The 27,220-nt window shown below is 45.4% G+C and overlaps 4 protein-coding genes across 5 annotated transcripts; 2 read left to right on the top strand and 2 right to left on the bottom strand.

Moving 5' to 3' along the window:
* The first annotated feature begins 2,426 nt into the window (after window positions 1–2,426).
* LOC117854782 (stearoyl-[acyl-carrier-protein] 9-desaturase 2, chloroplastic) lies at window positions 2,427–6,473 on the top strand. Its single transcript, XM_034737034.2, has 3 exons — window positions 2,427–2,767; window positions 4,771–5,269; window positions 5,586–6,473. The coding sequence occupies exons 1-3, from the start codon at window positions 2,640–2,642 to the stop codon at window positions 6,144–6,146; spliced, it is 1,188 nt and encodes a 395-aa protein (XP_034592925.1). The 5' UTR covers window positions 2,427–2,639; the 3' UTR covers window positions 6,147–6,473.
* A 4,722-nt stretch (window positions 6,474–11,195) lies between these two features.
* LOC117857976 (probable auxin efflux carrier component 5a) lies at window positions 11,196–16,163 on the top strand. The gene is made up of 5 exons (XM_034740921.2): window positions 11,196–12,230; window positions 12,719–12,804; window positions 13,318–13,475; window positions 15,705–15,781; window positions 15,875–16,163. Exons 1-5 carry the CDS (start codon window positions 11,530–11,532, stop codon window positions 15,945–15,947), a joined length of 1,095 nt encoding a protein of 364 aa, XP_034596812.1. The 5' UTR covers window positions 11,196–11,529; the 3' UTR covers window positions 15,948–16,163.
* On the bottom strand, window positions 14,379–19,362 carry LOC117857974 (uncharacterized). Its single transcript, XM_034740918.2, has 15 exons — window positions 19,185–19,362; window positions 19,022–19,079; window positions 18,864–18,919; window positions 18,511–18,611; window positions 18,291–18,360; window positions 17,978–18,047; window positions 17,550–17,606; window positions 17,396–17,463; window positions 17,242–17,322; window positions 17,047–17,124; window positions 16,793–16,948; window positions 16,567–16,719; window positions 16,314–16,378; window positions 14,826–14,888; window positions 14,379–14,725 (listed from the first exon to the last, which is right to left on the bottom strand). Exons 1-14 carry the CDS (start codon window positions 19,308–19,310, stop codon window positions 14,885–14,887), a joined length of 1,143 nt encoding a protein of 380 aa, XP_034596809.1. The 5' UTR covers window positions 19,311–19,362; the 3' UTR covers window positions 14,379–14,725; window positions 14,826–14,884.
* A 962-nt stretch (window positions 19,363–20,324) lies between these two features.
* On the bottom strand, window positions 20,325–23,929 carry LOC117857975 (uncharacterized). Of its 2 annotated transcripts, none has more exons than XM_034740919.1 (5): window positions 23,719–23,929; window positions 21,939–22,058; window positions 21,722–21,835; window positions 21,434–21,619; window positions 20,325–21,325 (listed from the first exon to the last, which is right to left on the bottom strand). In XM_034740919.1, the coding sequence occupies exons 1-5, from the start codon at window positions 23,719–23,721 to the stop codon at window positions 20,555–20,557; spliced, it is 1,194 nt and encodes a 397-aa protein (XP_034596810.1). In that variant the 5' UTR covers window positions 23,722–23,929; the 3' UTR covers window positions 20,325–20,554. The 2 variants fall into 2 exon arrangements, with proteins under 2 accessions (XP_034596810.1, XP_034596811.1); XM_034740920.1 differs by having other exon boundaries at window positions 21,722–21,817.
* Window positions 23,930–27,220: the final 3,291 nt, after the last annotated feature.

Below are 27,220 nucleotides of genomic sequence, written 5' to 3'. Positions count from 1 at the left end.
ACCATTCCATCACAAATGATTTCCTCTTGAGTTGCAAAAGGTAGGTTGGAATTCAGAGAGCCTTCATTCCCCATTACAAGTACTAACTTCACCCAATTCGCCGGCCACCGGCAGCGTACGGTTCAGCCATTCAGGACATGGCAGCAGTGCAACAGAACTAGTCAATGCAGGAAGTTGGTGCTCATCAGTCGGAGCCGGAGCAGCGTGTCCTACATGCACACACACGCACGCGCGTCGCGATCTGGGTGCGCCTGCCTGCGCCGGCGTGGCGTGGACGGGATCCGCATCATTCCCTTTCCCTCTGGGTTTCTCCCTCTCCGATCCGTCGCCTCCAGCCTCGGTTTCATCGACGGACGGCACCCGCTCGGCTCCGACCGCCCTCCGCGGGCAACAAACGTTTGTTTTCACGGCCAGGGGCTGGCTGGCATCTACTGCTTCTGGCCCCGCGCCCCTTTTGGCCTCTTGCTGCTGCGGCGTCCGCGCCGAGCACCCGCGCGGCTGGCAAATCCAACGCACACGCAGGATTGCCCCGCGCGGCTGGGCTGCCCGCAGAGGCAGCGCCACCGCACACCTGTCATCACCGGGGTGCCTCGTGTCCGTCCGCGGTGGCTCGGCTCTGGCTGGCACCCGCGCCGCCGCCGATTGCCCCGCGCGTGGCATGGGGCTGCGTGCCCCGCGGCGAGACGTGACGTGACTGCGCCGCAGCCCGCAGCGAGACGACGCCCGGAGAGCCTTCAGCCTAGGGTGTTTGGGAGGAGGGGGCTAAATTTAGCTCCCGTCATATCGAATGTTTGACACTAATTAGAAGTATTAAATCTAGACTAATTACAAAATTAATTACACAATCTCTAGGCTAAATTGCAAGATGAATCTATTAAACCTAATTAGTCCATAATTTGACAATGTGGTGCTACAGTAACCATTCGCTAATGATAAATTAATTAGGCTCAATAGATTCGTCTCGTGATTTAGCCTAGAAGTTCTACTATTAGTTTTGTAATTAACTCATATTAGTCCTCCTAATTAATATCCGAACATCCGATGTGATAGGGTTAAAGTCTATCTCGCAAGCACCCTCAAATCGCGCGGCGCTGCCCGCCGCCCGCCACCTACTCGTCCACTACCGCGCGCCCCGTCTCGACGACGTCCCCGTGCGTCAGCGCGAACGGACGAAACCGGGGAAGCGAGCCGTGCCCGTTCCGTGGGCCGTGGTAACGGCGGTTTCGTTCTCGCACGGTGCACGCCGGTAAAACGAAATCTTGGACGGGCCCGGCGTGTGCGACTTTCCAGTAGCAGGGGATTCTTCTCGAGCGGGGAATTCCGGTGGTGCCCTCGCGACTTTACCCCACGAGAAGGGTCTCGTTTCAAATTATAAATTATTCCAAATTATAATTTGTACAATTTAGAACGAAAAAAAGTAGGAGTGAGCTTTTTGTTAAACTAAAGGCAGCACACTTGCTTTTCAGATATCGTCAAAGGCGATCTTATCTAGCACTCGTTGGAGTCTTGGAGATAATCCATTAATCCCACCCACCTCGTCACGTTTTTCTCCGTTCTCCAAACGTTTTTTTTTCCACGGTGCTAGAGCCTAGGGACGGCGATTTTTCCAGCAAGGACTGCACAACGACCGCACGTTTTTCAGCTACCATAAATGCGCTTAGCGGAGATATCCAGTGCAAGACTAAAATCATGTGCAATCATTTCAAAGATCGTCATGTTTTTGTTAGCTAACCAACATGACATGAAAATTCAGTGTAATCCTCCACACTCACGTGACATGAAAATTCAACTTCATTAACGATATCAGTCAAAGTACATTTCAAGAGTTACTCAAGTTATTCCTAGATATCTAAGAGATGTCATTCCTATGATAACTTGAGCTAACTTAAAACATCACTTATTTACAGTGGCGGATCTAGGATCCGGACTACAGCCTGCAGCCTGGATCTAGGTATGAAAATCAACATAGGTCCAAACAAAATTACGTAAGTACCGTAAGTCCCGTCCTCCCCCAGTCATATCATGTTGGAGGGGGCCTATATTATCAAGAGACCGCCGTGTGCCACCAAAGAAAATAACTACGTAGTTATGTGCATATGTGTCCATCGTTGATGACTAGATGTTATTTAACGTGAAAGCAGGAGCGAACATCTGCTAGGATCTAGAGGATTTCGATACTCCTAAGGCCTCGTTGGCTTGTCTCTTAAGAAGCAAGGACGCGTGCTTCCATTCATTTCTTAATCCTCACTCAAAGCAATTACGAACAAGTGTTTAGGCTCTCCCTCGGTGAAGAAAAGAACAACTTGGTGACTACCGAGTCCTAGAGCGGCCTCCTACTGGAAAGTGAAACCAGAGGGGCGAATCGGTAATTCCAGTGGTAGAAAGAGACATAAATATGGGCCCGTGCCGAGTGGCATCCAGTAGTCTCGCAGCGGTGGTGGCTCCCTCCTCCCCTCTGCGAAACCCAAACCTGAGGTGGAGATCGCACGGGGGGGCAGCCCATCTCTCGCACCGCCGTTTGTTTCGCCCTCGCTCTTGCCACCACCACCACCCACATCCCAATCTCGGTTACGAGGAGCACCACCAGCAGCAGCGCCCGGCTCCTTGGCGGCGGCGGACTGAGCGAGCGGCTCCCCCCGATGGCCTCCAGGATGGCGCTCCGCCTCAACGACGTCACGCTCTGCACCTCCCCGCCCCTCGCCACCCGCCGCCGCCGCCGCGCCGGCAGCGTCAAGGTCCTCGCTGTCGCCTCCACCGTCTCCACCCAGTAAGCCCGGCCCCCCTTCGTCTCTCTCTGAGCTCGTGTTCCCCCCATTGATAGATGGATTGGTTGGTTCCTCGGATTGGACGGACCGGCTGCTCCGTCCAGCGGCGACGTGTCTGCGCCGAACGATTTAGGCGCGTTCGTGCTTGGATTGGTAATCCGCGGGGGTTACCCCGTCGTTCTCGCGAGGTCTTCCGCCGCCTCCGCGTGCAATGTCGGATTAGATTCGATTTCTCTGTTCACCTTTTACTTCCCGACGTTCCGGGTTGGCGCCCGTGTCAGGCTTTGTCAGATTCGCTCCTGCCCTCGCCGAGCTCCACCGGTCTCGGTGGCGGCAACGCCCTCACATGGGGGACGCCTTCGTAGATCAGGCGCCAAGGTCGCAGCCGCGCCATTAAATTCTGCATGGGTAGGTCGTTTTCTTTGCGCGGCGGGGGACCGGCGCCGTCCCGGCTCCTGAGCGTTCGGTTGCCTTGCCGTCGACCGCAAGCGAAGGCGAGCCCCTTTCTGCTGTGCCGGTCCCTTTCAGATTTCTTTTGATGCCGTGTTTACTCCTCGGCATTAAATTTTCCTGGGACCTTCTACTTGACCGGGGACCCTGGCAGTTCGTCCTCTCCGTGTACCTCTTAATGATTGCATTCTAGAATTGTTGGAGGCAGGGTACCATATCACCGTTTAATTGCACTGCACTGTGGAGTGGTTGTACTGGCTATAGAAGTTTGCCGTTCGAGTGCCAAGAGCCATGAGGGTGTCTCACCTTGGTTTTCTTAGTTTTGCATCGGAGGTGAAGATGTGTGTTTGTTGTCGAGGTTGGTCGATTTGGTAGCCCGTACAGTTCTCGGTGGCGTAGTTTGGTGGAATTTAATTTGATTTGCCCCACAGGACCATTGGGCTCTTAGGTAGCTGATTCATGACAGCTCTTTTTTGTTCATCTGCTTGGGATGACGGGGTTTATGAAGTCAATAAATACACTCTTATGGTGGAATATAACAAACTGCTTCTGCCATATCATAGGCATATTAATTTGAAAATGGAAGCACATCCAGGATTCTATCCAGGACAAATTTATTTATTTTCTTATCAAGAGGTGGTTCACAATCCATGATCGGTGACCATTGGGCTCTTAGGTAGCTGATTCATGACAGCTCTTTTTTGTTCATCTGCTTGGGATGACGGGGTTTATGAAGTCAATAAATACACTCTTACGGTGGAATATAACAAACTGCTTCTGCCATATCATAGGCATATTAATTTGAAAATGGAAGCACATCCAGGATTCTATCCAGGACAAATTTATTTATTTTCTTATCAAGAGGTGGTTCACAATCCATGATCGGTGGGGTATTGCTATGTGAAGTTTGTAAATAGAAGTGGGTTTTACTGCTAATTCTAACTTAATCAAGACTACTTCGAGCCACATGTAGATTTTTGTGATAGATTTGGCTGGAAGGTTAGAGAACTATAGTCAACCAGTTCCAATGCAAAGAGTGCCAGCTTAATTCCTACTGGATTTCAGTTTTTATGTCATGACTTTTACTCTTCATGTGCATTCCATTCATTAGTTTAAGGCCAGTCTTGCTTGCACAGTGCTTTTATATTCAATACAAAGGAGAACAAGTATGGCTGTTTATGCCATATATGAACCATGTGGTTCACCATACACTAGCATGAGCATACCGTATACATGCTAACATGAGCCAGCAAAGCGGTCTGCATCTCTGAGTGCATATAAATATGCTCAGTGGAAACAAATTGGAGAGTAGTGATGATCATCTCCACGGGTCTGCTGGGGCTTAGATGTTTCTTTTGGTCGTTTCATTAGTGATTTGTAGTGTGCATGTAATCTGGCTGGATTTTATAACCACAAGCTCACTTGTTCCAGATTTGCTACCAGTTTTGACCGTGTCCACATCCTGAAGTCTAAACTTGTTTCATAGTACGGGAATAGGATGGATTCATCATGTAACTGGTAACTAATCAAACCCTTTTCCACAAAACTGTTCCAGGGTTGAGAATAAGAAGCCATTTGCTCCTCCCAGGGAAGTACATGTCCAGGTTACACATTCAATGCCACCTCAGAAGATTGAAATGTTCAAGTCTCTTGATGACTGGGCTAGAGATAACCTCTTGACACATCTTAAGCCAGTCGAGAAGTGTTGGCAGCCACAGGATTTCCTCCCTGACCCAGCATCTGAAGGATTTCATGATGAAGTTAAGGAACTCAGAGAACGGGCCAAGGAAATCCCTGATGATTACCTTGTTTGTTTGGTTGGGGACATGATTACTGAGGAGGCGCTTCCAACATACCAGACTATGCTTAACACCCTTGATGGTGTCAGGGATGAGACAGGTGCAAGCCCCACTGCCTGGGCAGTTTGGACAAGGGCATGGACTGCTGAGGAGAACCGGCATGGTGATCTCCTAAACAAATATCTGTACCTCACTGGGAGGGTGGATATGAGGCAAATTGAGAAGACAATTCAGTATCTTATTGGCTCTGGAATGGTAACATATTCTTCTTCTTTTCCAATTTTTCTTGCCTATTTAACATGTCTTATAGAACCTTGGCATGTTCATTCAGCTGTTGATGCTTCTGAAGCGTTTATTTTGGCTAGTTGAGAGTTTGATTCTTTCATGAAATTCTTTTGATAGTTATTCACCATGCGCCATGCTTTTTGAGCGACTTCTGTTGTGAAATTGTCAAGTTGTGGTTCAGCTTTCAGCTATGTCATTAGTTAATTCTCTCTCGCTCAGTTTTTGTCTGTCTTGGCTACAGATTATAAATAACTAATGTATACTCTCTTTACTTTGCCCTTTTCAGGATCCTAGGACTGAGAACAACCCTTATCTTGGCTTCATCTACACCTCCTTCCAAGAGCGTGCGACCTTCATCTCACATGGGAACACTGCTCGCCATGCCAAGGACTATGGTGACCTGAAGCTCGCACAAATCTGTGGCATCATCGCCTCGGATGAGAAGCGACATGAAACAGCATACACCAAGATTGTTGAGAAGCTGTTTGAGATGGACCCTGATGGTACCGTGGTTGCTCTGGCTGACATGATGAAGAAGAAGATCTCAATGCCTGCCCACCTGATGTTCGACGGGGAGGACGACAAGCTGTTTGAGCACTTCTCCATGGTCGCACAGAGGCTTGGCGTGTACACCGCCAGGGACTATGCCGACATCCTTGAGTTCCTTGTCAACAGGTGGAAGGTGGCAGACCTTAGTGGCCTGTCCGGTGAGGGTAACAAGGCGCAGGACTACCTTTGCACCCTTGCTCCAAGGATCAGGAGGCTGGACGAGAGGGCCCAGAGCAGAACCAAGAAAGCTGGAACGATGCCTTTCAGCTGGGTGTATGGTAGGGAAGTCCAACTGTAAGCGGGGAGTGTCATTGCGACTGCATGAGTTCCACGCAACTCGAAGATGACCTCTGGTGTGGCGCACAACATCGTTCTTGAGGTTGACCAAATGGTCTGGGAGCATCTGTTGGTTGGTGACATCTCGTAGAGGGATAGGAGAACGTTGGTCTGTGTTCTAGCTTTGTTTTTTGCTTTAATGTACAACCCCCTATGGCCGCATGAACTGGAAATGGACATGGAGCGAGCATGCTGTTGTCGCCCGTGGTGTGTTTCAGTATGTTATTTCTGTTGTTCAGATCTGTTGAAATTTTGTGGGCTATGAAGTTCTGTTGCTTCTCGTGTTCCAGCCTGAAATCTTGCAAACAATGAGCTCCAACTATGTAATGTAACTATCGTTCTGTCTGCAGATAAGCGGCATATGATTCACCAGTCAGTTCATTCAGTGGTAGTTTAGTATCTGCATAAGTCTGTCGTTGCTGTCTCGCTGCATCGAGAGATGTGGCTACACGGACACCATTGTTAGTGCACTTGAGAGATCTGACAAGGCTCTTTAGAATATCAGATCGACAAGACTCTGGTCTATGGAGAAGAGAATATTATCCGATCAAAACGGTTCCATGCAATATGTTTCCCAATTCTTTTAAAAAAACAAATTAATTTGCACATCTCTCTCTCTCACTCATGTGGTTATGCAGAATACAGATTGAAATATACGAAATGCTGTACCAAGATAATATGCTGTCTCAGCAGTTGATATTCGCTTCCCTTCGTATGACAGCCGTATACAGTACAAGTGGAGGTGGAGCAGAGCTAGGCCAAAACGGCTTCTGACCTTTTCCATTTGCAGGTTGCAGCAACTGAGCTGTGCTAGCTTGCCACTCCTTCACATTCTGTTTTGAGACCATGCATTTGTTCCAAATTCTGCGAGTGCAAGTATTTGCTAAAAAAATGCGAAATTCGTATTCTTTTGGGTAAAGCTTCAAAATGCTGGTAAATTAAGAAGTCGGTGAACTGAAATGCAATCCAGCCAGCCAATCTGAATGACTGAACGCGCTTGACAAGCTCTTTACTAGAAGGCACTGACAGAGGGGCTCCGAAAAAGGCTCCTTTTGGCCCCACCTGAAGAAAAGGAACAAGCCGAACAATTCCTTTGCGCGATCGTGCCGGATGCTGTCACGAAGCATTCAGGGGGCATGATCCGGCGCTCGAGGCAAAATTCCCTCCGCCATCGAAGAGGAGGAAGCCATTCGCCCATCGCAAGTTGCCGGGGGCATTTGCAATTGCTGCACGATCGCAGCTAATCTATCGACGGGAACGGGACATGCGTTGAGACGGATTGAAGCTTCTTCTCCTGCGTAACCAGATGTTTCAACTTGCCCATCATGTGGCCTACAGGCGTCAGCAAATGGTTCCATGCATGTATTTTATTTTTTATTAATTTTTTTTTTGGGGGGGGGGGGGGATTAATTCCCTAATCCTCTCGGGATAACGGGCCGGGACTGGGAATATATATTGTGGACATCGCTAGCTAGCTTGCTCTTCCTTTACTTCGTTTGATAAAGTATTCCTATTTCGTAAAGAAAAAGGAGAATATTATTACGTTGGTTCCTGAATTAGGCCGGGTGAATCATCGATGGTCGATAATTAAGGTGGATCTTTACGTGGCTGCAGAAGCTAATCTCTTATGTGGATCAGTGGTAAATTTTCAGATGGGTATACTCATCCCCTCAATCGTTCTCTCAAAAAAGAATGCACGTCGACGGATAAAAAAAAAGGTCTCCATATTTGTGCCTTTAGGATAGTGGGTATATGACGTAAGAAAATTCACATGTCTCAAATCTTTTTGTTTGTATTGGATTCGTAGTCAATTTTAAATTTTTGAGTAAAATTCATATGAGGTAATAAAAAGTTAGAGCTCCAACCACACAGAGCAATTATACCAGTAAAACTTTATACTCTACCGTAGTCTCCGTAATTATGATAGTAGTTTCCATTGAGCTTATCTGAACGGCCCTTTATTTTCTGAAGAATTTCCTTAGCATTACTATTTTCTATCCCTGTTACCAATAGTAATTACGTTATACATTATAATTAGAACCTTTGTGCCTACCTAATTAATTCTCTGATTCACCCCTGTAAGCATATATGCTATACCTGATATAGTTTGGCATATGCATGCGCATATATGTAGCTTAACTTGTCGACAGATTGTAATGTGTGGTAACAACAAGAAAATAAAATAAAATTGCAATACGAGTATATATTCCAGATCACTCTTGAAAGCCAATACAAGTGACACATCAATGCCATTTACCTTTTGTCGCATGGAAAAAAAATGCAGGCATGATCGAAGTACCAACAGTGAAAAACAATAGTTTGGACAACATGCAAGGGCTAGCAAGAAGAATAAGTGAATAATTAACCACTGTACGTACCCTGTTAGTTCCTTGCTTAGCCAATATATTCCCCTGATGCATTGGTGAACCTCCACACGATTACGTCTCCTTGTCTCTGCTCCAGTACGTGCGAATATGTGCGCGCTCGAGAATTTTAGCTAGGGTTTGCTTTGGCTACCTGCAGGAGAGATACTACTACTCGTCGTAGGGCGCTTTTGCAGCAATACTGACCACCCCGATGTTGAAGCGTCAGAGATTCAGAGAATGAATTCAGTAGGAAGCGAGCTGGGTGTGCTTTAGTGCTTTATTTTCCAGTAGGATAATGAAGCGGTAGTATACTTCAGAACGAGAACACACTTGATATTTTCAGTGGGAAGCTAGCGCGAGATCACGACAATGTGAAAAGCACACACGCACGCGCGTTGGTTCACCGGGCGGTCGCCACTCTTAGAGACTTAGAGAGCTAGCATGAGACCGAAAGCTAGCGAGACCACACGTGTATGCACGGATCAGACTCGGCTTTCGGCCACTGTCACGCGCGCACTCCTGAATTTGCGCGTGCACGTATGGCCATTTGCCCATTTCAGTCTCCCTCCCTCTCTTTTCTCCATCAACCTCCCATTAACGTGCTCCATCGACCGGCACGGCATGGCCACCAGAAACTGAAGGACCATGACGGACATCTGGAGGGAGCCGATTCAAATTTCGCACCTCGGCTTAAATCCCAAACCAATCCATAAATCTCTCTTCTAGCGATATCAAGTTCCCTTAGCTATGCAAGAGCTAATGGACCTAGGAATGATGCTAGGAACCAATTTAAAGACTAACGGAAGTAGAAATGAACCCAAGCAAATGTCGGAAGAAGAGGTTCGAAAATCAACATAGAAGTACGGAAACTCCGCACAAATCTCCGGAGAATCCGCACCTATGGAGTTTTCGGATAATTCTCTGGAGAATCCGTAAAAATCTCCGAAATTTCCGCAACTCCAAAAACAGCCAGAGTGAAGAAGTTGGAAAAAATTCGAAACTTGATCAAACGACCTTCAAAAATCACAAAATTTGAACTGTAGGTTCACATCAACGTACCAAGGTTATTCCCAAAGGCTCACTTAAAAAAGTTCAAGAATTGCTCACCAAATTCAAAGAATTTGGAGAGGGGCACAAAGAGCTAAAAAAACTCCAAGAACTCAAAAATTGAGTCAAACAGGGTTCAAGACGAACGAAATTTCAGCTATAGCTTCACATATATATGGTGAATCTTTGTCCAAAAGATCTCTCCAAGAAGATCAAGACTTCACCATGAATTTCATATGCTTGGCCAAGAACACAAGAAAGAGAGAGTTTTTGGGAAAACTAAATCGAGCTAAATCCGAGAGGGATTGGAGGAGCGAAACACTTCAAAGTTGCTCACAAGGTCCTAGCAACAAAAGCCCCCAACAAATCTTACGGATTTCGTAGCCAAACACGAAGAACAAAAAATCCCTCAAAATACCTCCGAAAATACAAAAAGATAAATTTCAGATTCAAAGAGGATGGAATAAGATGGCATGAAATTGATCTTTGGATTACTCCACCATGTTAAGCCACTCCTAGCCAAATCAAAGCATTGGATGGCAAAAAGATCAAATCAAAGATCCACTCATCTCTCTCCCTCTCTCACCTACCAAATATCAAAGGCTCTCACAAAACAAAATGAGAAGCCCACCACCAAAGAGCCCTAGAGATGTATGGCTGCCCCCAGCAGCCCTCTCCACATATACAGGCATCCAAAAAATGACCAAAATACCCTTACATGAAGCGTACAACTCAAATACCCCACAGGGATAAAACCATTCAACTTTTTATCGGTACATTGGACGGACCCAACGTCTTCATGACTTCGCTTCGACTCGACGCAAGCTTCACGATGGTGCCACGCATCCTCCGACTCAACGCTGTCCGACCGCACCGGACTCGCCCTCTGGTTTTGAGGCCAAACCGGTTAAACCCTCTTGCACACCCCGCAGGCGTGACTCACCCCCGGTTTTGAGGTCAAACCGGTCAAACCCTTTCGCACGCCCCGCAAGGCGTGACTCATCGATGTCGACGCGTGTCCAGCCTCCGTCAAGCCTTCGATGCCTCTAAGTCTTTCGCTTCCGCTCCCGGGCTGCCTACTCGACTCACCTCCATCCCGCTTGACTCAACCGACACCGTCTCCATCCCGTTTGTGTACTCTTGCTCTTCTGTGCACCATGTGGATCGACCAGGACTCCACCCGGACTCTTGGGGTCCCTCGGTCCAAGTCTACTCGTGTCCACCCTTCATAGCCCTAAGTTCATCGAAATAAACCTTTTGCTTGACCTTCACCTCATATCGTCGACCGCCATGTCGCATCCTACACCTGCACATCACAAGCCAAGAGACACAACACACAAGATATGTTTTACACACACCACAACATAACATACTCAACACAACACCTCCAGTTAGTCGTTAGCATAAACATGCACATATGAAATATGGACTGAACTGGAAAAACCTCAAATCATCCAGTCAATCACTCATTATAAATAGATCAAGACACTAGTCAACTTTATCTCAGAGCCGAGACTCTCTAGAGCTAGCTTCAGCTCCCATCGCGGTTCTGCTAACCTCCACATCGCTTTCGTGCTTATCGCTGATAATGATTCCCTGCTCTCATTTCAACGGCCACGATCCACCGACCCATGCACCCCTAGCTTAAGTGTCCCTTGTTTCTGACGCTAGCTGCATGCACCTGACGTCCTCGGCTTCCCTTCTTCTAGCTCGCGCTCTATAAAACTCGCCACCCCACACACGCTGCCCCTCACACTGCAGATCCACTCGCACTGTTCCTTTGCGATCGACTAAGTACATACACATAGCTCAATTTTCTGCTAGCTACGATCGAGTTCATCAGCTACACTGCAAGCTAGAGAGAGGATCGGAGGAGAGAGAGGCAGAGCTAGAGAGAATATAATCGATCGAAGCACACGTACGCGGGACGAGATGATCGGGTGGGGCGACGTGTACAAGGTGGTGGCGGCGACGGTGCCGCTCTACTTCGCGCTGTTCCTGGGGTACGGGTCGGTGCGGTGGTGGCGCATCTTCACGCGGGAGCAGTGCGACGCCGTGAACCGGCTGGTGGCCTTCTTCGCGCTGCCCTTCTTCACCTTCGAGTTCACGCTGCACACGGACCCGTTCCAGGTCAACTACCGCGCCGTCGCCGCCGACGTCATCTCCAAGGCGGTCATCGTCGCCGTCATCGCCGTCTGGGCCCGGTTCGCCGCCGCCAAGGGCGCCGGCTCCGCCGCCGGCTGGTCCATCACCAGCTTCTCCCTCTCCACGCTTACCAACTCGCTCGTCGTCGGCGTGCCCCTGGCCCGGGCCATGTACGGCGAGTGGGCGCAACAGCTCGTCGTCCAGCTCTCCGTCTTCCAGGCCATCGTCTGGCTCACGCTCCTGCTCTTCGTGCTTGAGGTCAGGAAGGCCGCCATCGGCATGTACGTCGCCGCCGAGCCGCCGGTCAAGGACGTCGAGGCGGCCAGCGCCGACGCCGCGCCCGCCGACGCCGCTGTCGTCGTCGTCCCCGTCGCCAGCGGCAAGCCGTCGCTCTGGGCGCTCGTCAAGGTGGTGGCACACAAGCTGTCGCGCAACCCCAACACCTACGCCAGCTTCGTCGGCATCACCTGGGCTTGCGTTGCCAACAGGTAACGCACGTGTACATATATACTTATATATATAACATATATATAAATTAATACAACGAACCATCATATATGCAAACTGGAAAAGGCTAGGTTATCGCAGTACATGCATATGCATGCATGCTACATGCGTGATTCGATCGATGGCTTGTTGCTCAGGGATTGTTCGGTTTGCCGGCCGGCTTTGGCTAGTGCGAAATGCGTGGTAGCCAGGTAGCTAGCTGCCAGAAATTGTGATCTGACGTGTAGCACACCTGACGTGACACTAGATGCATATGGTGATGCTGCTCTGATGCTCGAGCTAATGCCGGCTCCACATCCATCGTGCTGTAACTAATACTACTATTGAGTTTCTTTAATTCTTGGCTCCTGTTAATGCATGCATGATATAGATGCGAGCTTATTACACCAAGTTTATATATCAGTTTTTTTTTTCTGAAAATGCATATGTCTGACAATGGAATATTGTTGTCGATCCCTGAATCAAACAGGCTGCACCTCGAGCTGCCCAGCGCCTTCGAAGGCTCGGTGCTCATCATGTCCAAGTCGGGCACAGGAATGGCCATGTTTAGCATGGGTGAGTACACTGGCTGACTACACGCAAAACATATATGTGCGTATATTTCATGCTACAATTAAGCACTAGCAAACTAATTAGCAGTTTGTCGGATAGGACAGAATAATATTGATAAGACCTGTCAAAAATATTCAGAGAGCAAAGCTAGTAGCAAATATAATGCTTAATGTCGACCATACATGTACACTACATCTTCGTTTTCTTGAATGACTCATTATTCCCACTCCCGTTTAATTCTCGTATCCTATACTTCAGCCAGAAATACATATTCTATTCGATAATCGCCGAAATATACAAGGAATAATGTAATCCCCCTAAAAAGAGAGCAGATTAGGAACCGAGCAAAGGGCATAAATTCTATCTGCTTCGTGCTGCAATAACCTGACTGAAAAGAAAGTGAAAAGTGAACAGATTTACCACATGGGCAAGCAAAGTGTTTGCTCGTAACACAGTGATTGGTGACTGGTAACTTTCTGACGGCGTGCACGTCGTTTTCGGCTGCATCGCATGCAGGGTTGTTCATGGCGCAGCAGGAGAAGGTGCTGGCGTGCGGGCCGTGCTTTGCGGCGCTGGGCCTCGTGCTCAAGTTCGCGCTCGGCCCGGCCGCCATGGCCATCGGCTCCATCGCCGTCGGCCTCCGCGGCGACGTCCTCCGCGTCGCCATCATACAGGTAGGCTGGCTCGCCACTTCACTAGCTATGCCTTATCAAGTTTAGTACTCGTCTCTTTGGATTACCATTGAAATTTGAAATAGTTATATGTTACCCTTCATAATTAAGAAAGAAATCTGCACAAAGGTTTCACTTATGAATATGGATCTAGTAAACAGAGTAAGAAGTTGCTTATGAATATGGGGACCTCAGGCTTATGAATTTGTTTTTAAAAAAACCTCAGGATTCTGCTATGCTAGCTGCACATGTAGTTACGTTACATTGATGCAGTTTCTGCCGGTTCTTTGCTACGTAGAGTTGATGGTATGATGATGTCGATCTTCTGTAGGCGTGTAATCCTAACTTTTAGCAACACTTTAGACCCAAGTCTCGCAACTTTACTTTTGACAAACGTCCCTTGTCCCAATTGAGCGTCGCGTCGCACGACTGATAGGCACATGCACGAACAAATCACTGACCTTTCTAGATATTTAGTTCATTTTTGGATATAGTAGTTTATCTTGAAAAAAAAGACGATTTCCCAAGGTCATACATCATGATTGCATTTCACCGACATTAGATTGCATCCCCAGAAAAATACTACTATCACACAAGCCGCCCGACCGTTTTGTGTAGACGTGCCAAGAATAAAGGTCATCAGCAAATCAGAGGCAATGCCACGAGATAAAAGAAGGATACCTCAACAAATGGAGGATCTGATGTGAAAACCAGACTTCACTACGAGAGATTTGAGCTTAGCTTGTCAGCACTAGGACAGCACATCACCACTAACCTTACCCACTTGTGCTTTAAGACCAATGTTGCTTCCACAGCCATAAACATGAACCTTATATGTAGCTTAATAAACTAAGCGTGCCCAAAGGCGCAATAACAGAGTAATTAATTAGTCCCAAACTCCAGATGTTTATGCAAGTGCGCATTCCAGATAACGGTTGTTATCATCATCGTTTCAGTATAAATATATTGGTTACCCTGATCTTGTTTAAGAGCATTCATAATTTCATATCATGCAGAAAAATAAGTCAAACGTTAAATTTTCCAACACTAAACCATATGCATGAATCCTATTCCGAGAACATGGAACACAAAACCGGTATTGCTGTTGTTGTCCAAAGATGTAGAACGTCACTTTAGGTAGTGTTTTCATAATAAACCTATCCAGCCGGAGGGTTGGCCTTCAATGGGTCGGTGCAGCCTCACTTTTCTTTGCCACTTTTTTTTTTTGAAACTGCTTTGCCACATTTTGACTCCTGCCGGAGATAAGAGAAAACATCATTGAAATCCATCTCATTTTAAAAAACGTACTCAGCAAACAGAACTTTGTTCAAGAAAGTGCAGCATGATCATTACACCAGCGTAGCGCAACTGTTCTTGGCATGTTCTAGAGACTGTCCCCACACAATTCGTGGTCATCTGCTAAGCAAAATGCCATGTCAGAAGCATCAACTCAGGAAGCCATCACCAACCACTCATCAGATGCATAATGAGGATGAAACTATATTAATTAAACACCAGCTCCAATATATTAAGAGAAATATATATAAAGTCCAATGACATAATTCTGCTTAAGGTTTTAAAACCCAGTAGTTGCTGCTGTGGAGCTTCCACTTGTAAGATGCACCAGGGCATATCTATTCATCATGCCAGCTAATGCGCATTTAGCTGGAGATGAACTAACCTCAACTTGATCAAAATATTTGGTTTGCTTTCTTGGGGGGAGCAGTTTTTCTTTTATTGTGGAGCACGGTCAAATAACAGAAGAGAATAATTTGTTCTGTTTGCCGCTTTGACTGATGTCACTGTCATTCCATCATAATACCCGATTTAGACTTTAGACACTTCTAGCCCTATATATAATATGATAAAAGAATGTAAAATGGTATCAGTTTTGCTTTGGGGAGATAGGAGCTTCCAGATGTTCAAAGATAAACATTATTTCTGCTTGTCATGCTGGAGTTACCTAGGCAAGCATTACTTCGAAAGTGGCCTTCAAACATGCACCAAGGTTTGGTAAGGTTATCAGCTGGTAGCTGATGCTACGGTTGTGTAGGCCCGATATTAAGCATCAAACCCAGTTTATTTTTTGAGAGTCGGTTTGGTGCCCCAGTGTGTTCTTGTTTCCAGTGAATAATGAGAGCACATGTGTATGATATTAATCTCCTGAGATTTTTTTTCTGCCTAAAGTATGGAACTTGTGCATAGCCTAACATTTGTACAAACATTCTGCAGGCTGCAGTACCTCAATCCATCACATCATTTATATTTGCAAAAGAATATGGGTTGCATGCTGATGTTCTCAGTACGGCGTAAGTATTTTGATCTTGCTACACCTTGGTGGTTGTCGAAGGCTTGCTCCTGCAATTTCTCAGTCTTAACCATATTGTTGCTCAATTTTGCAGGGTTATTTTTGGGATGCTTGTCTCCTTGCCATTGCTAGTTGGTTTTTATATTGTTTTAGAGTTAATTAGATAGACGAGGGTGCATAGCCTTAAGCCTAATGACGAAATACGTTCTTCTCTTGAAGCTGACAACAAGTGCTAAGAAACGCCTCCTGCTTTCTTTCCTCATTGCATAAAACGGCAAGAGTTACTGAGTAATATCAAATATGTTTTAACATGTATTATGTAAGAAGAATGCCTATTCATTCTGTTATTAAAATGAATGTGCAGCAAGCAGATTTGGTTTTGAGTTTGTTATCACCGAGCCAGTCTAGGCAGGAAAAGTTGATAGTTACAAAAAAAATGGCATGAATATATTTCATTATTGCCTAACTGGATTGCCAACCTAAGTTTGCTCATTTGAAGACATACCAGAGGAGAAAAACAAAAACAGGATTACCTCAATATACTTTTTATTATATTGCCCAACTCTTCACCACGATCCTCCTGCACATGGTGTCCTGCCTGCATAAGTCATTGCACAAGAGAATATGAATTAATACAATATGAAATGAAGAAACAAATCCAGAAATTGAATTAGACATTCATGCACAACACGTGTGTCCCTACGATGCAGCGCAAACCACACCACTCCTAGCCACAAACAAGCATGAAAATTATTAAACTTGAAAATAGTAGATTTCATGACAAACCATTGGCAGCTCTACAATCTTCTGGTTTAGGCCACCAAAAAACTCTTCCACCCCATCATAGCTGAGCCAACGATCTCTCATGCCCCAGCATATTGTTGTCTTTGTTTTCCACGAATCACTTCCTAATATGCTTCTCATGGATTCAATGTAAGCCTGTGTTAGAAGCATCCAATTAAGAACATATAAACTCAATGAAGCAAACACAATGAGATAGATGGGGAACCACCTTAAGGTCCTTTTTCATAGCCTTGCTTATTGCATTCAGTGCAAACCCAGAGGAACCAGAGACAAGGTATGGTCTTCTATACACCATAGCATCTTCCTCCTTCATCATGTATGGGCCACAACTAGTCAATACCTTATCACTAGCTCTGAGAGGATCCTGAAAGAATTCAAGCAAAGGAATTACATCCGAACGCAAAGTCGCAAACCCAAATCGGTCACATAGGGCTAAACTCAGATGACATGATGTCTGCTAACCTGAGAAAATATCTCTCCCAACAAGAAGTTGCTGAATGAAGCCAGGGGAGATGGCAGGCTCACATGTTTATCAGTTATCTATAATATAAAAATATTTTAAGATCAGTGTACGACTATGAAGCTTGTGAAGGAAGAATTGTATTTATGAATGTAAGTCTCTGCATAATCTATACACTAGTTCAAAAAAGAACTAACCGGTGGGTTAACTAGAACAAGATGGTTCAATTTGTCTTGATATTCACTAGCGTATTTGACTGCAACTGGAGCAAAGTAGCCCTGAAAAATTTACATTCTCATGCAACAAAGATCATAGAGATACATACATAAACACTGTCACAATGAGAAGAACCTGGACAACAATAGAGAGCTTATCAGGAGCAACAGCATTGACTAGAGATTCCAAGGACGCAGTATACTCTGAAACATAGGAGTTGATGTCATTATGTTGCTGAGTATGCATATTTGGTTGAAACAGAATTATCAGTATGTTTCGATCATTTTACCATCAAGTGTATAGTCAAAACCATATTTTGGTTGAGGCTTATCAGAAAATCCAAACCCTGCAGATATAAACTTCTTCGCATTCAAATTAGATAAATAAAACCATTCTGCCCCCAATCCCAATAGCTGAGAACAGAGCAGCAAGATTTATGCGTTTTTAGAAGGTTATAATGCTTCTGCATGATTTTGGTAGAATTTGCGGGTGTCAGATTATAACCAAATGCTGGCTTATTTTTGAGTTTTCATGCCAAAAGATGATATTTGGTACAGGTGACGACTCTGTGTTGGTATATACTCATCAACCAAAACTGTCAATACTTTCCGGAACATTTTGTGCCAACAGCAACACCAATATATGCGTGAGTTCTTTTCCACATGCCAGATCAGACCCTTTTGCATTGATCAAACAGCAGAGATGTGTGTAACTCACCAAGCCAATCAAAAGCAACGGCATGATATTTGTCCGATAGTACAGGCAGCACGTTGCGATAAGAGTACGCCTGTAACCAAGTGTGGTTATGAATCATATAAATCAGTTCAGCCACTTTCGGTAAGGGATCATATAAAGCAAACGCAGGTTTTGAAGAACTTAAAAGTGCTAATTCAATTATAGACTCATCATTTTGTTGTTCTGACATTAGCCAAACTTCAGTAGGATACATGAAACTGAGGTAAAGACATATGTCATATCTACCAGTTTGTTAATCATGCAAGAAATAAGCAATAAGCAGATAAAACCTCACCTGTGATGGCAAGCCATGAATTAAAAGCACTTTAGGATTAGAAGAGTTCCCAGCCTCCACGCAGAACCATCTGCATCACAGTGAAAATGGAAACAAGAGCTGTCTTCTGTAATGTGTCAACATGCTTCAAGAAAGTAGACACACGGCATAAAAGTACAAGATTGAATGCGATACACATTTTTGTACCTGACACCCTGCTAACCAATATAGCTCAATTCACCTGAATACATCATCTGAAGGTTGAGATCCTGATCCCATCGTCAGGCCAAAGAAGGGGTCCTTTGCCTTTCCTTTGTCTCCGTATACTGGGTAAGCATCTATCTGCATTACAATTCAACGTGATCAGATCAAAAGTCACCTAATGCAACCACAACAAATCACACCACACCGGCATGTGCGCGCGCGCAAATGAACATCTAAATGCGCCCTGCAGGCACTTGATAAAACCAGAAATTCATGGCATCTGACTAAATTACAAAGGTAAAGGCACCAACATGTGTCCATTTCTCAGCTTCCGATTGTGAAATTTAATGTCAGATGGAACCATTCACCAATTACAGAGTAGCATCATACCATTTTCCCCTGAGCAAACCACTCGTCCGACTTGCTTGGTCCTTCGCCGTACTTCCCTGAACCAATAACGCATTAACGAGAACGAAACAAAAACAATATTAAGCAACCCGAATGGATGGAACCCGCTTGATAAAATCTCAGAATTCCCAAGCACTAACCTCCACTGAAGGAGAAGCCGTCCCCAATGGACTCCTCCGCATCGATCAAGTAGTAATCCTATACAGAACGTCAACACACGATAAAATCAAACCACCGATCACAAATGCGGCATGGAAACATGATCCGCTCGTATCAGCGCGTGGGTTTGGGGCCGTGAGAGACCTCATCGTTGGGTAGGGCCGCGCGGCGCCAAGAGGGGATCTTCCGCGGACGTAGGCGGAAGGGGAGGGCGGTGCGGAAGCTCGGCGCGGCTAAGGCGGGGCCAACTACGGCGAGCGGCGGCGCCATGGGAGGTGGTGGATGCTGCCATGGGGAATCCGATTCCGTTGGTGTTTTGGAGGGAGGAGGCGTACAGGGGATAGGGTTTGCTTGGTTGGCGTGCCTTCCGCCACAAGCTCCAACCTCCGTTGGGCTTGGGCCCCAACTGTCACCTCCTGCAGCCCATTTTTCTTTGTGGGCCATCCTGTGACGGATAGCCAGCCTCACGGTTAGGCCCATGAAACAGTTCAGCCCAATATGTAGCATCAGAATCGAAAAGGAAGTGGCCCAACAAACACCCGCCGCCGCCTGGCTGTGTCCTGCCTGTGTGGCCTGGTCCGGTTCGGCCCGGCCGTATGGGCCACTGCGGATTATCTGCGTGGCAGTTACAGGACAGAGGCGAGACAAGTCCATTACAATTTTAGCCCACTAAGTAACTGGGAAAGAATCAGCCCAATAACTAACCCAGTCAAACAAAACAAAATGCTGATGTACAAATCTTTACTGGATCACAATCTTTGGATGATCAATGTTTTCGAGAGAAACAAGATGCATAAGTGAAAGTGAGAAACTGCTTTTTTTGTCAGCGATATATTGCGTCCGGCTGTCTTCACTTGGTAAAGCTCTCTCTAGTCACCGGTGTTGCTTCCCCCCGTGAGCTCCGCTGCATCGTCGTTTGTCTCGTTGATGATGTCTAACGAGAACATCTGACTTCAGCTAGAGCTACTAATCTCAGATCAATGATGTGAGCTGTAAGGGATTGTGGAAATGCAGCCTGCAGATCTTCCTATACAAAAGGTCAGCAAAGGAACAAGTTTTTTCCGACGAATAGCAAAGGCACAGGTTGCTTGATTGTTTCACACAGAAACAAAATATCAAAGAGATAAATATTGTACGAGCGAAATTCTTTTAACCAAATTCGAAAAAAGAATATGCAATTCGTTTGTACCAAAATATTCTTCTCCATATGAAGCTAGCATCTCTTAGGTTGGTCAACTTTTTTTAAATGTCGAAACTGCATTCATCATCTCACTACTGAAAAAGTAAGGGGAAAAAATCACATAATCTTTTTTTTATTCACGCTTGCTTATTCCCTTGGAGATCAGAGAGGGAAAAAAAACAATCTGTACATCATATATGAGCCCTGCTCTGAGCTCTCTGAACCTGTAAATATGGTGTGTATAATCTATCATCTAGGCAACGTCAATGTAACAGCTACTGACTACTGTACCTCCCTGCTTAAGCTATCTCGTTCCCGTCGGACGGTCAGCCACTCAGCCTTTGGTTGCGGGATTCGGGTAAGGGTCGGTCCAGCACCCGTCCTCCGCCACGGCCTCCTTCCACCTCCTGTTGAACACCTGCAGCTCGGTGTAGGACCTCTGCCTCACCGCCAGCCGGTCTGTCGCTGACGACGTCGACGTGGACGCGGTCACCGTCGCCTTGCCGCCGTCGCCGAGCGTGGGGATGCCCCGGTGGAGCACGTACTGGCTGTCGACGACGCCGACGTTGCGCCACCGGTCGCCCTGCGCGCAGTACCCGAGCTTGTAGTCCATCCCCCACGCGTAGATGAGGTCGTTCTGGATCATCTGCCACGCGCACCGCCACGCCGCGCGCGAGAACACGGGCACCATCATCTCCACCCACCCCGTGCACGGCGGCCCCGTGCTGTTGCCGTAGCACCGGCCGTGCCCGTTCGTCTTGTAGAACCGCCGGTGGACGTCGCCCTTGCGGGCGCGCGCCGTGAGCCGGTGGTGGATCAGCGACCGGCGGTCGAGCGCCGGCTGCGAGATCTCGAGCCCTTCCCTCCTCACGATGCTCAGGTACTTGAGCGGGTCGAAGCTGTCCACCTCGATGTCCTCGTCCCAGAGGAAGATGTACTCGTACTCTGCCACCAGGTCCGGGTGCAGGAACCTCTTGGCGAACCACCACTTGGTCTGGTCGCGCACGGCGACGTGGATGGCGCGGTCGGACCACTTGAGGTCTCGCCAACCGTCGACCATGCCGTCGTAGTGGAACAGCATCACAATGAAGTTGGCAGCTGGGAACTACACGGTGATCACTTGAGTCAGGCAAGAGCATGGTGCTACTACATGAAGCAGCAGGGCTGAACAATTGAGGGCAACGAAATGTATCGCAATTCAGACGGAGGTTACCTTGGAGACAAGCTTGTCGACGACGGACTTCTGCTTGATGCCGACGGGGATGGCGAGGAGGCTTTTCGACAGCCTGCGGTCTTTCCTCCGGTCAGGGTTGCCACCCAGGGATTCCATCTCGAAGTTTGACATGTCCTGCACGATGCCCCTTGGCAAGGCCTCGCTGCCTGAAGGTCTGCATTGGTTCTGCAGAGTTTTCAGAATAAGAGTTCTTCAGTAACTGCTCTTGTACTACTCTCAGGTGTTAAATCGCCATGAATAATATCAGCAAATGGATATGTTTTTAACCTCACAGATGTTGGGTTCCTCTGTTGGTTCAGCATGCAACTCGCTCGTCGCTGGAGGTCTGATCTCCTCAGTTGCAAACACTTCTTTCCGTTGCAACTGCAATATCGACAAGTTCTGAAGAAACATTTTGAGCAGGAATGAGCTTCCAGAATTCAGAGTGTACACCTGCTGAAAACATCCAAGAAATAAAGAAACATGCTTAGCTGCCAGAACGCACCTCCTTGTGATCAAGCGTGAATATTGCGCCTGCGACGAATATTAGCACGAAAAAGATCAGTGCCGCCCGTGGCGCGATGCTGAAGAACCTCTTATGCGACGTATCATTGGAGATCGGACCCTGCGGCAGGTCGTCAGAAGGAACAATGAGTGAGGACATCGTACATGCAGTTGCAATTGCATTGCATCAAGATTCAACATGTCTGAACTGCTGAAAACTAGACTTGACCAGGAAGCAAGGACTTCTCAAGGAGGAAATCGGTTCAGGAAGAATGAGGCAAACTCATATTCCCGGGAAACCCATTCCAGGAAGGTAAGCTATGCTAAAACTCACTCTGAAATCTACTGCAAGTGTGACCTCTACGCAAAGAAACTAACAAGGGTTAAAAACTCAGCAACCCCAGCCTGCTGCACGAGCTGTATTCAGACTTCAGGGAGGGAAAGCATCCAAAAGACATGCACAGGTGCGCGGCTACTTCAATTTTCAAACAGAAATACTCCCTCCATCCCAAATAACTATTCGTTTTGACTTTTCTAGATACATGACTTTTACTACGTATCTAGATATATCATATATCTACGTACATAGCAAAAGCTATGAATCTAGAAAAATCAAAACAAATAGTAATTTGGGACGGAGGGAGTATGATGTTATAATCAGTTCAGCACAGGTTTCAGATACTGGAATCAAGAATTTAACAGTGTGGAGAAACAAACCGGGTTAAGTTGCGACAAGAAAACTTTTTTTTTTGAACTTTGCAACATAATGGAAGTTACTTATAATAGAAGGAAATTAGTTCTATAATTGCAGTCGAGCTAACTGATAAAGCATGCCTAACTGTTAACACGGGTTTTCGTGGCCAAAAAGTTAAAGTTATGAAACTGAAGGGGTAAAGGGGGTCATTGATGCACGGTGAAAAACAGCGCTTACAAAGAGGAGGAAGCAACCACATAATTCAAACTTTAACAAAACGCACCTGTTCAAGAAGAAAACAAAACGAACCCCATATTCATGCAGAAAAAGCAGAGTTAACTGAAATTGTCGAATTAAAGCAGGAAAGTAGTTTCTGATTCATTCAACTTCCGCCCCCACAAGCAGCAAGCCAGAACATTTTTGTGGAGACCAGTTTCTGATTCATTAAACTAACACCCCATAATGAACTTGCCAGTTCAAGAACCTAACAACTATATCAACGGGGGAAAACAAAATGAAAATGGAAGGAGCAGAGGATAGAATAGTGAATTTCTGCTCAATAACAGTCATCGGAAGAAAATATTTCTCCTGATTGTCGTAAAAATTCATTCTCTGAACGGAATTCAGTGGATTCGGTTTATCAAATCAATGATAAAATAGTAGCAGGACAAACATACTGCAGAAGCGAATCGAATAGATTCCGGCAAACTCTTCACCATTAGAAAAGCAATCAAACAGTGGATTCTGGCAATAAATTCATTCCAGAATCAGCACTTGCTAAAGCCTGGTGAGTTCCAATTCGAAGAAACGGAAAGAAGCGACAGCAGCGGAAGCAGAGCGAGTTCCAATCCGAAGAAACCGAAAAACAGCGACAGTAGCGGAAGCAGAGCGACTTCCAATCCGAAGAAACCCCAAAAGAAGCGACAGTAGCGGAGGCGGTTAAACTCTCATGATCTTCCCAAAAGAAAACATCTCTCAATCAAACTCGTATCGAAACACCCGTAGGAGAAGCTAGACCGATGAAGAAATCGCATGGAGGCTTTGGCGAGGTAGAGAGAAACAGAGGAGAACGGGGGAATCGCCATACCATCGCTGAAGGATCATGAATTCTTCGAGAAGCTGCTGCCGATGATGATGACCATTTGCGGGCTGGAGTGAGCAATCCGGAACGGCGCCGCAATCGGAATTTCCGTGACGGCGAAACAGAAGCTGGAATCGGAAACGAAGAAGAGGAAGAGGAAGAGGAGTTTGGGATGCGAGGCACCGTGAGAGTAATGGAGGGATATTTTAGTACTCTAGCCCCTCGTGGCTTTCAGTTTCATTTCATGCTACTGGTGCGTTTTTCTACTACACCCCTGATACTTCTTCGATTTTATGAGATTCCACTTTTGTTTGTTTAATAAGTACTTTTGGGTTGAAGTCTTGTTTTAGTAGACTAGGACAGACTACACAGTAGTACAGTACACTCCTGATTTTGGTAGTCTTTGTTGGCGCAGCTAATCGGATACCTATCAACTGTTTTTAAAATATATATGTTGATTGGCATGTAAATTAAAGAGATCATATGCGTATTTTTCTATGTATTTACAATTCTCTAAACAAATTGGCATGAGATTTCATGTATACACTCACGCACACCGAGAAACTACACCGGCAGATCTTGTGTCTTAACATTTTATTAATCATATGTCCTTACTTTCTTGTACCACCTGGAACAAAACCATACTAACAAATAGTAAATTATATCTACTAGAGATGTGTCTCCTTCTCCTTTAATGGAGGAATATATTAAGGCTTTGGGAAGTACACGTACTCTTTGCATCTATGACTCTGAAACACAAGTAAAATACATAAAAAATATATCTAAGTTATTTACTCATATGAAGTTATTTTTTTAGAAAAGCGGAGTCAAAGTTGAGAGATGAATTTGCACCTGCATATTTCATTTCCCATCAATTACCCACTATTCCACTTCGGAACTAGTTGTACTGTTTATTTAGTATATAGGCTAGAGCCGTACCCGTAGCTTCCCTTAACAAATTGAGATGAGTCATATAAATTTATCAAAAAAAAAAAAGAGATGAGTCATATAAATTGCAGAAGCGGAGTGAGCGTACCCTACAAATTTTGCGAAAGCCAAGGGAATGATTGCGAAATATGCCGGAATTCCACTCGTGGAAGTCAAATGGATAGCACCAGGCCACATTCTACAACGAGGACCCGTGCCTCATCAGCTTTCTCCCAAGACGCCTATTAGTCCCTTTCTAACAGTAACAATAATGTTCGAACAAATAGAATAGGAAAAGGTACAGATCTCCTTCGTTATCTTTGATATATGACCACCTTTCCATTTTTTTCAAATAAAAAAGCCTATTTTACTTAACTATCTTATTTGTGCACTTAACCCCTCATACAAAATGATGAGTCAATTAACCTCCCAAGTCCCAAACTATTCAAACTAGACTCGTTCATCCCAAGTGAAATTTGCCTTTGTTTAGTTTATCCTCATATATTGTGGTTAAGTTCTAGTGTTCTATGATGCCCTACGCTACAAAAGCATTACATTATCTATTTATTCATTCATTTTTTCATATCTAAACCGGTATCTGATGCTCTCATTCTATGAAAATAGTCATGAAAGTTCCTAACATACTATTGTGTCACGGAAGCCTATGATGCTATTCTGGCAAAAAAAAACAATTTTTAAAAAATCATAACAGGGCAATTTGGCCCGAGTAAATAGTTTAAGAGGTTAAACCAGTCAAAATTTTGGGGACTAATAAATGGATAATAAAGCAAGTAATTAGGGCTAGTTCCAAAATTGTTGTGATCACAACAATAAACTTTTCTATATATTGTGAAATTTGTCAGCTAGAAATCTTGAGAAGCACGTGTGTGATTAGTTTTGGTGGTCGAGGAAGGAGTTATTATAAGGTGAACCCCACAAGAGGCATTCAAGATTTGGCTCCTCCGCTAATTTCCAAATTGTGATATAAAATAAACTAAATCTGAGGGCTCAATTTCACAAATTAACACAAATCACAAACTATACGATGAGTCAACATGGGTTCAGTAATTTTGTAATAAAGATGTGAAAGTATCGTATTCATGCAAAAAATATATATATCTGCAAGCAGCGGTTCTTTCTGCCACAGTAAATGATAAGATTGAATACTATTAGCTAGAGCTAGAGGCCCCTCAAGGAAGCATAAAGTTGTGACCTTTTCAAGTTGTACCTTGAACAAGTAACTTTTTATACATTTTATCTAAAGAAAGCTAGAACAAGTAGACTAAACACACCCAGTTGGATGAGAAAGCTATCTCCACCACTGAGATGAAGTCATTGTGACATGAGGATATGCAGAATGAAAATATACCAAAGGAAATTATTCCCATCGTCTTCAAAAGGACACATCTCTCAGCCATCACCTTTATTTTCTATATGTTGTATTTTGTTTCATTTGACCGGCATGCAACGTGTATTCTGTTATGTCCCCGTCAGTCGTCGCTTGCGGTGGAGACATGTCGACATCAAGAAAATGAATAATCGACCCTAATCAAGCTATGAGACAAGAAAAAAAAAAGAGGGAAAAAATCAGCGATATGAACACTCCTGCAGTCCTGCTGGGTTCTCAGATTGACAGCATAAAAGTTAAATCAGGATAATTTTGCAGATTTCCCTTAGAACATATGGAATCATGAAATTCGTGTCTCTAAACCTAAAAAAAAAACTTACAGAACAATCATTTGCTGGCAATGAGCACTCTAGCTGAGAAATTACTTTTAATTTTGGCAGGGACCTGGACAACCATGAAGCAGTTCCATCGGTGGTAAAGGGTGTGTTTGGTTGAGCTGTGACTTTTGAATAGGTAGCTGTGAGCTGTGGACAAGTAGGTAGGAGCATGCAAAAGGGTAGAGCAGCCACGCGTCAGCACCGGAACGAGACAATTTTGCAACTTTGGTTGGGAGGTCGTTCAATTGAAGTACATAAACTGGGGCTGGAGCTGCCATAACTCAAACAGTATCATTGTCTCCCAAGGCATCGGAACAGACGAAAAAAAATCATACGGCATGTTCGCTTCAGCTTATTCAGTCGGCTTATCAGCCACCAAACAGTATTTTTCCTCTCACAACAAATCAGCCGTTTCAGCTTTTCAGCCGGCTTATAAGCTGAAGCGAACAGGCCCACGATAGTTCAACCAACAAGTGATGGAGGAGACTACCAAAATTTTGGCGATTCTTAATTTTGAATTCCACAGCACAGAAGGAGCATTACTATTTTAAATAAAAAAGGCATCATTTATTCACAGGAGGTTCATGGAATTTTGCATAGGCACTTTACTTTTTCCTGAAAAATAAGTTCAAAACATAATCATTCCGTCCATTCAACGCCCCCTAACGACTGTTGAGGCCCAACCCGATATTCCAACTTTCCAACACAACGTGCTTGCGCCGGCACACGCCGTGCGTTGACTTGGTAAGCAGCCAAAGGAGACTTGCATGCACGATGGGAGTCGACGAGATGTCCGTGGCATGCCGCAATTTCTACATGCTAACATGCCTCTATCCTGACCAGTGTTTCAACTGAA

This window comes from Setaria viridis, chromosome 5 (genome assembly GCF_005286985.2).
Source record: "Setaria viridis chromosome 5, Setaria_viridis_v4.0, whole genome shotgun sequence".
NCBI lineage: Eukaryota > Viridiplantae > Streptophyta > Magnoliopsida > Poales > Poaceae > Setaria > Setaria viridis.
The sequence above is the reverse complement of the archived record's forward strand: the minus strand, read 5'-3'. Positions and strand labels throughout refer to the sequence as shown.